Source organism: Phyllobates terribilis, unplaced genomic scaffold (assembly GCF_046119375.1).
Source record: "Phyllobates terribilis strain yellow unplaced genomic scaffold, ASM4611937v1 Scaffold_11__3_contigs__length_659146591, whole genome shotgun sequence".
NCBI classification, from domain to species: domain Eukaryota; kingdom Metazoa; phylum Chordata; class Amphibia; order Anura; family Dendrobatidae; genus Phyllobates; species Phyllobates terribilis.
In genome coordinates, this window is record NW_027362771.1 from 111,976,150 (window position 1) to 111,994,563 (window position 18,414).

Consider the following 18,414-nt stretch of genomic DNA (forward strand, 5'->3'; position numbering starts at 1 on the left):
TTTGTTGCTACAGTAAATTTGGTTAGTAACGAGACGTCCATATCTACAGTATAACATGCATTTCTTAGCATGCTCTAACTTTATTAAAGGTCTTAGGCTACATTACCACGGTGTTTTTTTTACCTGTGTGTGTTCTTCATCTCATTCAAGTCTGTGGTGAAACTCCACAAACAATCACAATTTATTGCATTTTGGATTTCAAAAACTCACCTCATGTCTGTTTTTGATGCATAAAAAAAAAATCATGTCCACTATGGTGTGTGTTTTTTTTTTTTTTTTTTTTTTTTTTTTTTTTTGTAACTCCATTTCAATTTGCTGGAACTATATGTAATGCGCTGAGTTCTTGCTGCACAAGAAAAGCATGGTGGGAACTTGGCCTTAACGAGAGCAGGCGGAGGTTGTGCTGCAGATTAAGGCCTTAGTGAACATGAATGCACTTTTTTAAAGGCTGATCTTTTTGTTTTTATTTTAGATGGTGTGCCAAAAGAAAAAATGGCTTTACAGATAAATTCTGGAAATAGGGACCTCACAGTTGGCAAAGCAAAGGCTAATAAGGCCTCTATACGCAAAGGTTCAAAAAGGAAGCAGCTCGATAATGGTGAAAACCAAAACGTACTCGACAATCAACCTGCACAAAAGAAAACCACACCACCTAATAAATCAAAGGAGACTGCAAGCATGGCTAAAAGTAGTAAATCTGCAGCGAAAAAACAGATCACAGGTCAAGCGAAACTTACAAGCTTTTTCCGTGTATAAATTTGTTAAATTCTGTACAACTTTTGTTCTGTTAGAAAGCTACTTGTTTTTTTGCATATTGGCCATATTTGGTAAATGTTATTTATTTGCAGTTTTAATCTTTAATGTATTTTTTATTTAATTTTAGTAAACGGACATGTTTACATTGCACAGATTGTTTTTTTTTTTATGTACATTAATAAATGATGCAAAATCTAATCTTGGTTCTGTCCATTTCCACACGTGCTCTTCAGTTATGCAGGCACTCGTCATTTTTCTGGTGACCACAATGTGAGAATCTCCGGTTCATCATATCTGCCAGCAAGGTCGATAAACTCTTCCCAGCATGCATCGGAGCACTAGAGGGAAAACAGATTATTTAATAGTTGTGGTTCTTGCAAAACAACACATTCCTGACCTACAGAGTGTGTGTGTATATATATTTTGTTAGAAAACTCAGACCATAATAAAGTCAATGATCTTCTAGGCTTTATGCCTTTTGGGATTCTTTGTTAATAAGGTGACCCAATGGACCGATAGATAAAAAAAACATATAAATGATTGCATAGTAACTAGAAATGGAGAAGATTCACTGAGCATTGAGTCTTGTCTACCAATTTTTCATCCATCCCTTAGCGACGGCAGCTGTACATGTATGGCAGCCTTGCAGTAACTATAGAGCGGCATCAGGTGCTGAGCCCACGCCATGCAGGTGATTGAAGTGGCAGCCAAGGGCCTACTGAAGATGTTACCATATTACTTCTCCTATGAAGCCCACCCTTTGTGAATTCAACATTACACTATTATTTTGTATTGAATGGGAGATCAAATCGTTTGCAGATTCAGTTCCTCTAAGGAAACTAGTCAGTAATGTAGAAAAACATAAACCTCTTTGTGTATATACTCCATAATGAAATTGCAACATCAAGAAGGAAAAGTGAAAGTATGGAAATCACAGGATTGATATACCGGACTTGTCTCCATTTTTCATCCTTTCCATATTAACAACACTTTTTTTTTAACTTGTGTATTCAGTATCATGTATGTACCTTTTGGCATGCTATTGATGAGGTTTTGCCAGGCTGAATGCACTTGATCATGCAAATCGCCAAGATCCGCTGTTGGCAGCTCCCTTTGCAATTGCTAACCAATGGCATCTCAGATGTGTGTAATTGGAAACAAGCCAGAGTTGCTGCAGACCATGATAGTACGTTTAGGCCATGCAGGCTGCTCACAATAGCACATGTAACGTGGTCTGATCATTCATATAAATATATATATATAATTACAGTACAGACCAAAAGTTTGGACACCTTCTCATTTAAAGATTTTTCTGTATTTTCATGACTTTGAAAATTGTACATTCACACGGAAGGCATCAAAACTATGAATTAACACATGTGGAATTATATACTTAACAAAAAAGTGTGAAACAACTGAAAATATGTCTTATATTCTAGGTTCTTGAAAGTAGCCACCTTTTGCTTTGACTGCTTTGCACACTCTTGGCATTCTCTTGATGAGCTTCAAGAGGTAGTCACCAGAAATGGTTTTCACTTCACAGGTGTGCCCTGTCAGATTTAATAAGTGGGATTTCTTGCCTTATAAATGGGGTTGGGATCATCAGTTGTGTTGTGCAGAAGTCAGGTGGATACACAGCTGATAGTCCTACTGAATAGAGTGTTAGAATTCAGAATATGACATATTTTCAGTTGTTTCACACTTTTTTGTTAAGTATATAATTCCACATGTGTTAATTCATAGTTTTGATGCCTTCAGTGTGAATGTACAATTTTCAAAGTCATGAAAATACAGAAAAATCTTTAACCCCTTAAGCCCCGCGGGTGGTTTGCACGTTAATGACCGGGCCAATTTTTACAATTCTGACCACTGTCACTTTATGAGGTAATTACTCTGGAACGCTTCAACGGATCCCCCTGATTCTGAGATTGTTTTTTCGTGACATATTGTACTTCATGATTGTGGAAAAATTTCTTCGATATCACTTGCGTTTATTTGTGAAAAATACGGAAATTTGGCGAAAATTTTGAAAATTTTGCAATTTTCAAAATTTGAATTTTTAAGCCCTGAAATCAGAGCGATATGTCACACAAAAGAGTTAATAAATAACATTTCCCACATGTCTACTTTACATCAGCACAATTTTGGAACCAAAATTTTTTTTTGTTAGGGAGCTATAAGGGTTAAAAGTTGACCAGCGATTTCTCATTTTTCCAACAAAATTTACAAAACCATTTTTTTAGGGACCACATCACATTTGAAGTCACTTTGAGAGGTCTTTATGACAGAAAATACCCAAAAGTGACACCATTCTAAAAACTGCACCCCTCAAGGTGCTCAAAACCACATTCAAGAACTTTATTAACCCTTCAGGTGCTTCATAGGAATTTTTTGAATGTGGAAGAAAAAAATGAACATTTAACTTTTTTCACAAAAATGTTACTTTAGACCCAATTTTTTTTATTTTCACAGGGGTAACAAGAAAAAATGGACCGCAAAATTTGTTGTGCAATTTCCCCTGGGCACGCAGATACCCAATATTTGGGGAAAAAACACTGTTTGGGCGCACTGTAGGGCTCGGAAGGGAAGGAGCGCCATTTGACTTTTTGATTGTAAAATTTGCTTGAATAATTAGCGGACACCATGTTGCGTTTAGAGAGCCCCTGTGTGCCCAAACATTGGAGCTCCCCCACAAGTGACCCCATTTTGGAAACTAGACCCCCCAAGGCACCTATCTAGATGCATAGTGAGCAGTTGCAACCCCCAGGTGCTTCACAAATTGATTCGTAAAAATGAAAAAGTGAAAAAAAAACACTTTTTCATTTTTACGAATCAATTTGTGAAGCACCTAGGGGTTCCAAGTGCTCACTATGCATCTAGATAGGTGCCTTGGGGGGTCTAGTTTCCAAAATGGGGTCACTTGTGGGGGAGCTCCAATGTTTGGGCACACAGGGACTCTCCAAATGCAACATGATATCCGCTAACAATTTGAGCCGACAATTTGTTAGCGGATATCATGTTGCATTTGGAGAGCCCGTGATGTGCCTAAACAGTGGAGCTCCCCCACAAGTGTCCCCATTTTGGAAACTATACCCCTCAAGGATTTTATTAAGGTGTATAGTGAACATTTTGAACCCAGAGGTACGGCACAGAATTTGTTTACATTAGGTCATCATATTGAATAAGTTGTCATTATTCTTGAGCGCAAGTGCTCGCTACTTGAGTTTGCATCGGGTACTCAGGTATGCACCATGTACAGCGTGTGCTCGAGTGACATGCTCGAGTCCCTGCTCCGCATGTTTCACGGTTATTAGACACCCAAAAAAAAAACATGCGGGGATCGCTCGTGCATGGCAGGCAATCCCCGTAAAGTTTTTTGGCCGCGAAGCATATGGGGCAGAGACTCGAGCATGTCACTCAAATACCCACGATACTCAATGCATACCAGAGCACCCGATGCAAACTCAAGTAGCGAGCACTTGCTCTCAACACTAGTCGCCATATCGTCATCTTTTTTTCTTACTTTTGAAAAAAATCCCAACCCCAGCCCTAACTCTAGCACAACCCTAGCCCCAGCACAACCCTAGCCCCAAACCCAGCCCTAACCCTAGCCCAATCCTAACCCAAGAGTTTATTTTTGACGCCGTTCCTTGTGCGGTATAAGTGATTAGACGACTTTATTCTTCGGGTCGGTGTGATTACAGCAATGCCAGAATCATATGGGGTTTTTATGACTGACAGCTGTCACACACTAAAAGACGCATTTTTTGTAAAATCTAGTTTTTGCATCGCCATATTTTGAGAGCTATAATTTTTCCAGATTTTGGCAGACAGTCATGTGACGGCTCGTTTTTCGCGGGATGACTTGACGTTGTTATTGGTGCCATTTTCAGGCACGTGACATTTTTTGATCGCTTTCTATTCCGATTTTTGGGAGGCAGAATAAACAAAAACCAACAATTCAGGAATTGTTTTTTTTTTTTTTTTTTTTTTTTTTTTTTATTCTGTTCCGCGTGTGGTAAAATTGATGAGGTAGCTTTATTCTTCGGGTCAGTACGTTTACAGCGGTACCACATTTGTATAATTTTTCTATGTTTTGGCGCTTATACACAATAAAAGCTATTTTATAGAAAAAAATATTTTTTAGTATCTCTTTATTCTGAGAGCTATAACTTTTTTATTTTTCGGCTGATGGAGCTGTATGGCGGCTTGTTTTTTGCGGGACGAGATGACGTTTTCAGCGGTATTTTTATTTATATGCGTCTTTTTGATCGCGTGTTATTCCACTTTTTGTTTGGCGGTATGGTGATAAAGCATTGTTTTTTGTTTCGTTTTTTTTTTTTATTTTTTTTAGTGTTCATTGAAGGGGTTAACTAGTGGAACAGTTTTATAGGTCAGGTTGTTCCGGACGCGGCGATACCAAATATGTGTACTTTTATTGTTTTTTTTTTAATTTTTTTTATAATAATATTTATTGATGGGTACATTATATTTTTATTTTTGGTGTATTATTTTTTTTATTTTTTTATAATATTTTTGCACATTTATTTTTTTTTTTTTTTCCATTTTCACACAGTTTATACACTTTATTACTTTGTCCCACTCTGGGACTTTCACTTTTTTTTTTTCTGATCGCCTGCATGGCACAGGAATGGAGCACCATCCCTATGCCATGAAGGCTGTCAGAAGTGCACAGTGTGAAGATTGCTTGGAGATGCACTGCGCATGTCCAAGCAATCTTCCTGCTCTCTGGTGACCCGGATGTTGTCATGACGACATCGGGTCGTCATGGCAACACCCGGGGAGCCTTTGCAGACTGCGCTGGAAGCCGGAAGAGGAGGTGAGTATCGCCGATCACCTCCCCTTGCCCCCGCAATGCCGCGATCGACTTCGATCGCAGCATCGCGGGGGTTAATGTGCTGGGAGCGGTGCAGGACCGCTCCCTGCACATAGTACCAGGTGTCAGCTGATTGCGCCCGCACAGCCTGTGTGCGCGCGCGATGACGTACTAATACGGGTCTGGCTCTTAAGTCCCAGGGCACAGACGCGTATTAGTACGTCAGATGTTAAGGGGTTAAATGAGAAGGTGTGTCCAAACTTTTGGTCTGTACGTGTGTGTGTGTATATATATATATATATATATATATATGTGTATGTGTATATGTATATATAATATTAGTGGGGTCATAATCTATGGTAGTCTAACTCCTCTAGTCATCATTCCAGGTACACAAACGACTTGGCGTTACATTGACTTAATTTTGGAACCAGTAGTATAGCTTTTTCTTTTTTTTTTTTTTTTTTTAAGGTGTCCCATGAGCCATTTTTCAACATGACAATGCAGTGCCCCCATGTTGATCATGCTGCTGTGAATGTTTGTGGCCTATACATTCTACCATGGCCTGCAGACTTGTCTCCCAGAGAGCACATCTGGGACGTCATTGGATGGCAATTTCAAAGACCGCTCCCAGTGGCACATCTTAATATTTTGCATGTCCAATAGCAGAACATTCCTCACAACTATTAATGACCTCATTGATTGAAGCCAAGGTGTATGTGTGTTTTTCTGGATGTGGTGATCATACTCTATAATGAATAAATCAAGAGGTTTTGAGATTTAAATTTTTCCATTCTCTGCCTATCAGTAATGATTATCAATCCAGTGATTTTTCCATAATTTCACAACTTCTGTTTCTTGATGTTGCAATTTTAATGTTAGGTCATTCCTTATCTATATGTGCAATATATGTTAGATAACCATATATGGCAAGTTTTAAATCTTCCTATGTTCCCTAAACATATATGGCAAAATGTGCAAATTTTATAATTATTGCAATGTATGTAATTGAACTAATGAAATATCAAAAATTATTCAATAAGGCGAACGTCGTAAAGAAGAAAATCGGGGGGAAAAAAATTAAGATGCTAGAATTGTGGTATTGAAGTCCCTTCAGTTCTGCTCCCTCTCAAAAAATGCATTACAAAGCTATCAAAACATCTTAAGAAAAGTTGTTTATTTTTAATACAAACAATATACCGTGTTCATATCTGCTCACAATATTGGGCAAGACCAGAGAGTTTTTAAAGGATGTCAGGGATGAGATCATAGACCTGCACAAAGCTGGAATGGGCTACAAAACCATAAGTAAGACGCTGGGTGAGAAGGTGACAACTGTTGGTGCAATAGTAAGAAAATGGAAGAAATACAAAATGACTCAATCGACATCGATCTGAGGCACCATGCAAAATCTCACTTAGTGTGAGGTATCACGAGGAAGGTGAGAGATCAGCCTAAAACTACACAGGGGGAACTTGTTAATGATCCTAAGGCAGATGGGACCACAGTCACCAAGAAAACCATTGGTAACACATTACACCTTTTAAAGGTTTAAAATCCTGCAGTGCCCGCAAGGTCCCCCCGCTCAAGAAGGCACACGTGCAGGCCCTTCTGAAGTTTGCCAATGAACACCTGGATGATTCTGTGAGTTATTGGGAGAAGGTGCTGTGGTCAGATGAGATAAAAATTGAGCTCTTTGGCATTTACTCAACTCGCCATGTTGGAGGTAGAGAAATGCCTATGAACCAAAGAACACCATCCCCATTGTCAAGCATGGAGGTGGAAACATGTTTTGGGAGTGTTTCTATGCTAAGGGCACAGGACTACTTCACCGCATCAATGGGAGAATGGATGGAGCCATGTACCGTAAAATCCTGAGTGACAACCTCCCTCCGCCAGGACATTATAAATTAGTCGTGGCTGGGTCTTCCAGCAAGACAATAACTCAAAACATACAGCCAAGGCAACAAAAGAGTGGCTAAAAAAAAGCACATTTAGGTCATGGAGTAGCCTAGCCAGTCTCCAGACCTTAATACCATAGAAAACTTATGGAGGTAGTTGAAGCTCTGAGTTGCTAAGTAACAGCCTCAAAATCTGAATGATTTAGAGATGATCTGCAAAGAGGAGTGGACCAAAATTCCTCCTGACATGTGCGCAAACCTCATCATCAACTACAAAAAACGTCTGACTGCTGTGCTTGCCAACAAGGGTTTTGCCACCAAGCATTAAGTGTTGTTTGCCAGAGGAATCAAATACTTATTTCTCACTACAAAATGGAAATACATTTATCTAATTTATACAATGTGATTTTCTTGATTTTTTTTTTTTTTGAACATCCTATCTCTCAATGTTAAAATTAACCTACCCTTAAAATTATAGATTGTTCATGTCTTTGTCAGTGGGCAAACCTACAAAAACAGCAGAGGATCAAATAATTATTTCCTTCACTGTATGTGTGTATGTATGTGTGTATATATATATATATATATATATATATATATATCTCTCGAAACTCAAACAATGACGTCAGATTTTTTTTCACCATTTCACTGCACTTTGTTTTCTTTCTTTCTTTATTGTTTTCAGTATATCATATGATAAAATGAATACTGTCAAAATTACAACTTATCCTAGTACTTGACACTCTCATATGGCTACATCGACAGAAAAATAAAACTATGGCTCTGGGAGAAAAAATAAAAGCACAAAAATGTAAGATTTGCCTCGTCAGAGTTTAAATTACAGATGTTTGTATTGAATTCAGATTACAGACTCCTTGGACTCAGATTCCACAGAGCTTGAGCTCTGCCTTTAAGATTAGATGTGTAATATAAATAATATCACAGCAAACACTTTTATGGGATATTCTGGGTTTACAAAAAAAATCTATTTTCTTGTATAAGTTATATGATCCTCCAATATACTTTCTGTATTAATTCCCCATTGCTTTTTTTTAAATCACTGCTGACTTGAAAAATAACAAGTTGTTCTCTCATAACATTTATGATGTGATTGCCACACAAGTGCTTAGTTACAAGACAGACCCCTTATCATCCCACTGTAACTACCATCCGTCCTCCACTTGGGTGTCCATCACAGATCAGGACAGGTTTTTTTTTTTTTAATGAAGAATTGATATAGAAAGTGTATTTGATAATTGTTTAGCTTTTCATTATGCAACATACTAGGTGAAACTGGAGGACTATTTTAAAGGGAACCTGACTGCTAGTTCATGCTGCCCAATCCACGGGCAGTATAGATCAGACACTGAGTGCACGGTTTCAGCCATGTACGTCTAACTGTGAAACACTTTTTAGTTTCAGAGAAAAACATAGTTTAATAGCTATCTGGGACAGAGCTGCACAAAAGACTAGTCTGGCAGGCTGGTCCCTGGCAGCTTCTCCCCGCCCTCTGCTGTTGAGTGATGGGTCTCTTCCTGCACGCTTGGAGGGAGAGACTTGTCAATCCAGCGGAACAGGCGAGGTGTCGACGCCTGTCCGACTAGTCTCCCATGCAGATCGGTCATCGATGGTTTCAGCTGTCCCTTAATGTGAACCTAAGTGTTTGTTCACATACAGAATATGTTTTAATGGAGTGTTTAGAGATGAGCGACTAAAGTTTGGCGAACCCGAACTTCCACGAGTCCGCTCATCCCTAATGGTGTCCTCATTTCTTTTATTCAAAATTCATTCCAAATTGCTTATTTTTATTGGCCATTAACAATAATCAAGTAATTTGCAACAAATCTGATAATACAGCTGAAATTGGATGTGACATTTATCTAGCCATTGCATCACATCCTCATGCCGACTGCTTTGTGGGACCGCAGCCTTACAACTTTTTCCACAAACTATCTCCTCACGGGGGCTAGATTTACGAAGTCTAATTCATAGATCGTAATCAGAGACTAGACAGTTTTATCATGCAATAAATTAATCACAGTGGTTCATGCTGTTTGATAAACTTTTTTGAATGTCTAGCCCAGTGTTTCCCAAACTCCAGTCCTCACGGACCCCACAGGTCATGTTTTCAGGATTTCCATAGTATTGCACAGGTGATGGAAGTATCATCAAGGCATCAGGAATTCTCTCACCTGTTCAATACTATGGAAATCCTGAAAACATGACCTGTGGGGTCCGTGAGGACTGGAGTTTGGGAAACACTGGTCTAGCCTAACTTTACAGTACCTTACTTCTTCCTCAGGACAAAAACCATACCAATCATATCATGATTTTTGTCCTGATGAAGAAGTAAGGTACTTCAAAGCGCGTAGACATCAATAAAAATGACAAATTTACCGCACAATCTTGTGTGCACTTGGATTTTTCCTTCCTTTATCAGCAGCACGGATTCTCTACAATATTTTCCTTCTACGTAAAGACGTACTAATGACAGATACTAAACAGTATTTAAAAATTGTTTTCTAATAACAAATGTCATTGTGGGTTATAAATAATCTAGCGATAGAGAATGTATAACTGGTCAAGAAAGGTGGAACTTGATGGACCGGAGTCTTTTTTTTCAACCTATATAACTATGAAAATCAAAGCACAGTGAAACTTCTCTGAGATCATCACCCAAAACTGCAAAGTGGCCTCCTCTGAGTAGTTGACTTCTCAGAGAAGATGACCAGTATACTTGGTGGATGGTGGAAATGAAAATCTGTTACAGTAAATCTGGTCTAGATAAGGAATTGGTTTTATATGTTGATCTTATGGAAAGGTTTCATTATGTATTACATATAGAACAAAACTTTTCAAATCTTTAATACTTACTATCAAAATCTCTTCTCCCAACTGGAAACTTTGCTGCATTTTCTTCTTCCCCAATGTCTCTTCTTTCATGTGTTAGCTCAACAGTTTCGTCTCCAGTCTCTGAATTTTGGGATGAGCTTTTGAGTGTCGAAAATGGAATCTGTTTCACCCCAATGTTTAGTGGGTTAACATCAGGGCTGAAGTAAGTGTTTTCAGATCCTGCGCTCTGAAGATGGACACGTTTTGGACTGTTAGTTGGGGAGCAGCAATAGGGAAAACATTCAAGCTCATGCACAATAAGCGTAGGCTTACATCATGTAGTATTCAAAACGTATTCCAATTAATTAAAAACTTTCTGTAATGAATGAAATAAATAGTGTTTACCTTTATGTTTCGTTCCTCCTCTCCTTCATCCATAGAGTACTGGTCCTGCGGGTTAGTTGAGGATTTGTATATCGTGTCTCCATTCCTTAATGCTTTCCTTAGAGCAATTGAATCTAGTAAGACGTCATTCTCTGCTTTTCGAATAGACTTTGACAAGGAAAACAGGAAGCCTTGGGATAGAATGGATAAAGATATTATGAGTGGATAGCTTAAGCTGATCATTCTTACCATTCTTTTGCAAGGCCTGTGGCAGATGTAAAAAAAAATGTTTTTTTGATAATGTTGTGCTGAAGATTCCTGCTTTTTATATATACTCAGCTTAATTAGCATCTAAACAGAAAAGACTTGTCACATCTTAGATGGTCGCTTTTTAGCAATCTATTACTTTGCTGAATGGCTACTAAAAGCACTTGAATAACTGACTTCCATCTTAATCCCGCAGAGAGCATTGCCAATTCATAACTACAGGGTGCTATCTATTCAGGGAAAGGATATGTCACATTAGGAATAACTAAGGCTACCTAATCTTTCTTTAAAGAAAATATTCTCTTTTATGTGTATTATTTGTTAGATCATGTTCTGATTAAGCTTCTTGGATGGAGAGATTTGTGGGTGGAAAAAGATGAAAAATGCACATCCACAATAAAGCAAAAAAAAAAAACCCACAAAAACAATTGATGGTATTATGGGTTTGGGTTTTGCTTTTACGGAGATCGTTGCGCCTTAAAAGTCACCTGACAACTTTGTTCTTCAGGTCTGAGGATATAAAACTTTTATAAAAATTTTTTTCTTTATCGCTGCTTTCTGAGAATTGTAACTTTTTGGCAATTTGTTTTATTTAACATGTTGCAAAACAGAAAACACAAGTTATGCAATGAATTAAGTGATTGCATATACAAAACAGAAGTCATATTATTACAGTCTTGGTGAACATATACATGGAACAAAAAAATATAAAGGACTCTCCGGCTTGATAAGACATCAGCACTGATTATCAGAAACCCAAGCCATAAGCAAAATGCCAGAGAAGTGCTGATAGCAGGTTCCCAATACTTTAGGCTGAGATGAAGGAAGGAAAAAACAGAAGACATATAACAGAAAAGAACATAAGAGCTGAATTTAACTTTCATAATACTTGAGGGTCAAGGGTTAAGAGATTATTCACGAAAAAGGCCCCAGACCTTATAATATTTTGATAGTTTGTTATTGCATTCTGAGTTTACTTACCATTATGATTAAATTTTTTATATTTTGATAGATCAGACTATTACAGATTCTTCTTTAATATCTACATTTTTAAAGGGGCAAGAGAGATAATTAATTTTTTCTATATATTTCTTAAAAAAAAAAATCTATTTTTTTAGGTAGCCCCACGGCAGCCATTGCAACTTTTCACATGTCAAATCAAATTGCAGGAGAGCTGATGGGGCACGTCTTTAATGTCACGTCAGACATTGACAGTGACATTTAAAGTGTTAACAGCAGCGATTTGTACTTAGCTTAGCTCCAGTCACTGCTGCTAAACTAGCAATGGGTATGGTGTGAAAGGAATATGTTGAACTAGCCCATGTAATTATTAAGCATAATAAGTCTACACTATACAAACTATCAAAGAATATGCTTCTTCCTACACTTATAATCCACTTATTGTCATCCTGTTGCCTCCTGAAATCATCATCATTATCTCTGAAAAACAGCTGAAGACAAGTTTGCAAAAAAAAGAAAAAAAAAAGATCCTCAGTTCACTGAGGGATCAGTTTACTGCTTCTAATTGGAGTCTATGTGGAGGTGGAGTACTAGAAAAGCGGAGCACAGATAGCGAGGTAGATAGTGCTGTTGATTTCTAGAAAGCGTTTTCTCACCCCGTGCTAGATTTAGAGATACACTACTCAGTTCTGATGTATTATGTCCTCCATGCTGCTGCTACTTCTGAACATATTCTAAATAGAAATAGGAGGACAACAATTCCTAATGGCTCTGTGCATACTTCGTATGGGAGACATCATAGCAGCCAATCTCCACTCACTAGCTCAGAGACAGCTGAAAATTAGAGGGAGAGTCTGCAGAGGGAAAAAACAGGTATAAAAACAAGAATCATATGTATAATGGCCATAAACAGAGTTATGTTATGACGTACATCATGACATTATTGGGACATTATAACGCACCCAGGCCGCAACCAGGCCTCAGATGTGTAGAGGCTGGACATGCTGTAAGGATATGGACATGATACCCACGTTTCCCTCTGAAGAAACAGGTTTACTGTTATGTGGTGTAATGTGAAATGTAATATGTAATGAGAACTGTGTTTTGTAATGTGAATAGTGTTATGCGTTAATGACGTGTAGTTTGACAGTAGGAACAGTTAGAGTTAATGTTTGGGATTACCCCAGAGTGGGCGGGGATAAGCTGTAGGGAAAGTGATAAGTTCCTGATAGAGAGTCAGATAGGGCCCGCAGTGCATAGTGAGTGAACTTAAAGGAGGTCCAAGGTGAGCAGTGCCGCATTCTGGGGTGACCCTAAGTGAGAGGAGACCAAAGAGAGTGATAGCAAGATCCGAAGCATAAGAGACAGAGAAACCTTTCAGAAACGGGTCCTAAGAGAGGATGCCTAGCCATAAGACCCATAGCTGATAATGCTGGAAGGTAACGGGCCTAAACAGGACTGAGTATGTGTGTCCAGAGTGGGAGTTTCAGAGCATTACCGGCCATAATGGCACCTTAAAGGGAAAAGAGGACGCGGAACCGCAGAACATGTAAAGGACACTTGTTAATCAGGACTGTAATAATAAAGCTGGGTTTTGGTGACAGGGGACATATAGAGTACTGGAGTATACTAAGGAAAGAAACTCTGTGAATAATGCTTGTAGTTGTAAAGAAAACATTCATAAGACTTTGTACCCGCTATTCTTTGTACATATTCCCTTCCAACTTCCCGTTTAGTAAAAAGTTTATTTTTAAATGATGGTCTCCCTCATTGAACTGCAAAATATCTTGTCCTGGCAATATCGGTTACGTGTGGACTGCACGGGATTAGCACCCTCACAGAACAAGTCCACAGTCCACACACGCAGCCAGGCCCTAATTCTCATGTAACAAGCCGGGGGGCAACAGACAAGTGCCTTTCCCACGTCTACCACCCCGTGCCAAGTTACAATGTGGCGGGGTGGCCAGAGAGGTGAATGATACGGAGAGTAATAGCTTTTTTATTTTTCTTCTTACCATTTGTCAGCCCTCTATGCTTCAGCAAAATGGCTGCCAGCTGTCCACAATTTTGCAGAATTTGCAAAGAGCGAATTCAAAAAAATCCACATTCAGGAGAATATGGATTTTGCAAAATTTGAGTAGGATTCAGTTTCGATTGAATACATTTACTAATCTCTATTCACCATCATATTTACAACTATTAAAATGTTATAGATTTGCAGATCTTATTTGAGACTTTTGTCAATCATTTGTTTTTGCATATTTTAGTGGTCTTTCCTTTCACTTTTTGAGGTCACATATCAGTGAAACTGACTGTCATTTACAAGCTGTCCCCACGGATCACATTGTCCTGGTACATTACACTGTCCACTGTGTTTTCCATGAACAGTTTGGGTGGGTACGAAGACTTCTCAGCTTATGAAACAGTTCATGAAGTGGGCTGAAGCCAATGTTGGGGACAAGTTAGTTATTTTTTTTCAGGGGCACACAGTACTTGCTCAATCTGATAGGCTCAGTCTCAAACAAACCAGTGCAAAAGAACCAGAACTAAACCCAGATGTTTTCTGTCAGTTAACTCAGAGGAAAGTTCTTCTACAAGTTGACTTGATGACACTCAAACAGATCATAATGATGATTAGTGTTGAGCCACCCCCGTAGTGTTCGAGTTCGGTTCGGTTCGTCGAACACCCGTGTGTTCGCCGAACTGTTCGTCGAACTGTTCGTCGAACACCTTCGAACACCGTTAAAACCAATGGCAGGCAAACAAAAACACATAGAAACACATAGAAAACACCTTCAAAGGTGTCCAAAAGCTGACAAACTGCTCAGAAGACATAACTAACACATGGAAAAGTGACAAGTACATATAGTCATGCGAAAATAAAAGAGGTGGAGGAGTAAAAGGAGGGGGAGACACAGATATAGGCATGTCATGCCCTTCTAAAATCCAAAAAGTGAGAAGCCGACACGGCCAGTCCGCTCCTGCCCGTGCCACCTCCGTGTCGCCGGGTTTGTGCCAGAGCCGCGGTGAACCCTGACGGCCAGCCCCCCTCTCCCAATACTGGTGCCTGTCCGCTGGTGGGTCGAGCGAGCCCCCCTGTGGTGGAGGCAGCTCTAAGCTTTTTAATTTAAATTGTCTCTCTAATTTGAATGAATACACTTTAAATCCATTTACAAGGATCTATTGGAGGGCAAGTCTCATGCCAGCAGCCGCGGTAATTCCAGCTCCAGTAGCGTCCACTAAAGCTGCTGCAGTTAAAAAGCTTTTATAAGGATCGAGCTCGGCTGTCCACCGCAAGGCATCCTACTGCCAGTCCCAGCCCCTATGCCTTGGGGTGCCTCCTGATGCTCTTCACTAAGTATCCCATGGTCCCGAAGCATTTCCTTTGAAAAAATTAAGTGTCTAAACTACAGGTGGTGCAGCTTGCTTAACAGCCGGGATAATCCGCTTACTAGCAGACACTGCTACTAGGCACAAAGTATTTCCTGGGCTAGATGCAGTTAAAAATTTGTAATTAGATACTCTCGTTGGATGCTGAGAAAGCATTCCATAGAGTCTCCTGGCACGCCATATATGATTCTCTTAAAAAGCTTGGGGTAGGGGTCTAGGGGACCCTTTTATAGCCAAAATCACGGCCCTGTATCGCAATACGTCACCTAGGCTGAAGATAAATGGAACTGTAGCACCCTGAGGGCTCGGTTGCTAAAGACGTATTGCACCTCACCCAGAGGTGTGATATCTCACTCTCAGGTAAGGATGGAGTGTGGATCAGGACCCGACACCTGCATGCATTACACCACATTGCCGTGGGGCAGGGCGACCAATATGCCCCTGAGATGGGCACGACAGTCCCTGTCCCTGGCTGGAGTGGGAGGAGGGAACACTGAGGAAGGGGAACCCTGTAGTGCAGGAGCAGGGAGGAAGCAGTTCCTGGGTGCATTGAGAAGGGAGTATAAAAGGTGGGCACCATCTTATTTCAGTGCAGAGAAGTCTGAGCAGAAGTGGCAGGGAGCAGGGGCTCTGCATGAGCTCTGCTCCGGAGGCGGGCCAAGTAACAGAGGCCCAGGCCTGGAAGAGGGAGAAGGAAGGAAGAGGAGCGGAGAAGGCTCCAGGAACGAGGAATGAAGGGATCCCAGGGGTGCGGACGGGCGAGTCGCCACCGCACGCCCGAATCCACCTGCGTGGAGGGGTCAGGCCAAAGGGGGAGACCGGTCCCCGAACTAGTGGAGGCAGGAAACGACCCTCAGCTAGAAACCGGAGGCTCTGACATTTTATGTGGCGCAGCCCCTCGCTACACCCGCTAGGAAGGCACCACATAGGGTCAGGGAAACTGGCGCCAAGTTTACCAAGAGGAGGCCCGAGGCAGCCGGACAGAAGTGTTGGTAAGAAAGGCCAGACAAAGGACACACAAAGGGGGTCCTGTGAAGTGCTCCAAAGTTATCTGGGAGTTGTCTGAGCCCCTCACCTGGTGAGCACAGTACGACGTGGGCAGCCGTTACCTGCAGACGTGGTCTGGATAATAAGAACTGTGAGTAAAGGCCCTGAACTGCATCACTGACTCCGTGTCGTTACTGCTGCTGCACGATCACCCCCATCCTCCGCAAACACTGCCCTGAGGCTATACTCCTCCCGTGGGGAGTTATGCTACGCTCTGCTGCACCCACAATACCAGCCTCAGTGGTCTGCCCTGTAGCGGCGGTTCACTCTGACCGCAATCCACGGGTGGCGTAGTCGGACATTTAAACATGAAAACCACATAAATAGTTCCGCCACTGGTTTGACCGCCCTGAGCCACGGAACTGGGTCGCCGCCACGAAGACTACAACCACCAGCATCCACCAAAAAGGGTCCGGCTCCGGGTGTCCCAAGGCCCAGGGGGTGCGTCAGAACATTTTCATCACCTTTCACAATCACCAATGGGACAAGGCAGTGATGTCCTCTGTCCCCTCTCTTATACATCCTAGTGACGGAGCACCTGCTCTCATCAATTCGCCATAACCCCATTATTAGGTGGATTGAGGTGGGAGGCACCGAGTACAAGTGCTCTCTATTTGCTGATGATGTCCTAGTATATATCACTCAATCACATATATCCATCCATGCTGTTATGGCTGAAATAGATCACTTTGTTACATGGTAAAATTTTAAAATCAATGCAGCGAAGTCTGAGGCCCTCGATGTCTCCCTCCCCAAATCCATATAGGATTCCATCCAGTCCAACTTTCCCTTTGCCTGGCCCTCACAGGGTATCAAATACTTAGGAATTCCTATTCATAGAGACCTCTCCCATCTATGTTATCTTAATTTTGGGCCCTTTATTGAACAACTCCATACAGACCACGGTTGGCAAGTTAGAACTGTAAGATTCACTACGTGAACCACTGGTGTTTTGTGGAAAAGCACATGTACACTGCGTTCCAAATTATTATACAAAAAGTGTTTAGGAGTGATAAGGGAAGAATTTGTTTGTTTGTCAGTTAAACTCATTGATGGTGATGTGTGTCAGGGCTCTTTATATCACTGTAAGCAATTGCAGACACCTGTGCTAATTAGTTTGACAGGTGTGTCCAATGAAAGGCAAGACTACTTAAGAAGGCTCTCTCACATTATTAAGCAGCCTACATTTTCTGCCAAAATGGGAAAGAAAAAGGATGTGTCGGCTGCTGAGAAGCAACAAATTGTGGAGTGTTTAGGTCAAGGCATGACTACAATCAACATTGTGCGATGATCAGGATGAAGTGTCCTGGCAATCAAGAAGTATGTAGCTGATTCACAGTACACACGTGTGCGTGCTGATAAGGGCAAATTGAGGACTCTTTCCTACAGGCAATTACGTCAGGTTGAAAGAGCAGCGGCAAAAAAGCCTTGTCATAGCAGCAGACAAGTTTTTGAAGCTGCTTGTGCCTCCAACGTCCCCCGAACAACAAGATGCAGGGTCCTTCAGAGGTTTGCAGCTGTGCATGCGCCATCCTGTCGACCTCCTCTATCCACTTCACGCAAGCAGAAACGGCTCCAGTGGGCCAAACATTACATGAAGACTTATTTCAAAACTGTTTTGTTCACGGATGAGTGCCGTGCAGCGCTCGATGGTCCAGATGGATGGAGTGGAGGATGGCTGGTTGATGGACACCCCACGCAAACACGACTACAGCGCCAACAAGGAGGATGTGGAGTAATGTTTTGGGCTGGAATCATGGGGAGAGAGATTGTCGGCCCCTTTAGGATCCCTGAAGGCGCTAAAGATGAACTCCATAATGTATGTGGATTTTCTCAAACAGCACTTCCTGCCATGGTTCAAGAAGAAGAACCGTGTATTTCACAGCAAGATCATTTTTCTGCATGATAATGCACCATCTCATGCTGCACATAAAACATCTGCATCTCTGGCTGATATGGGCATAAAAGGGGACAAACTTATGGTGTGACCCCCATGCTCCCCTGACCTCTACCCCATTCAGAACCTTTGGAGCATCATTA

The 18,414-nt window shown here is 40.9% G+C and overlaps 2 protein-coding genes across 4 annotated transcripts in view; one reads left to right on the plus strand and one right to left on the minus strand.

Annotated features, from left to right (window-relative positions):
* Positions 1-954, plus strand: part of PARPBP (PARP1 binding protein) — a 41,348-nt gene extending 40,394 nt beyond the window's left edge. For all 3 annotated transcript variants that reach the window (XM_073651519.1, XM_073651517.1, XM_073651516.1), the window contains exon 11: positions 473-954. In XM_073651519.1, the coding sequence (XP_073507620.1) occupies positions 473-756 (284 nt within the window). In that variant the 3' untranslated portion in view covers positions 757-954. The remainder of the gene's footprint in view (positions 1-472) is intronic.
* Positions 911-11,048, minus strand: PMCH (pro-melanin concentrating hormone). Its single transcript, XM_073651521.1, has 3 exons — positions 10,732-11,048; positions 10,369-10,573; positions 911-1,094 (listed from the first exon to the last, which is right to left on the minus strand). The coding sequence occupies exons 1-3, from the start codon at positions 10,960-10,962 to the stop codon at positions 1,045-1,047; spliced, it is 486 nt and encodes a 161-aa protein (XP_073507622.1). The 5' UTR covers positions 10,963-11,048; the 3' UTR covers positions 911-1,044.
* Positions 11,049-18,414: the final 7,366 nt, after the last annotated feature.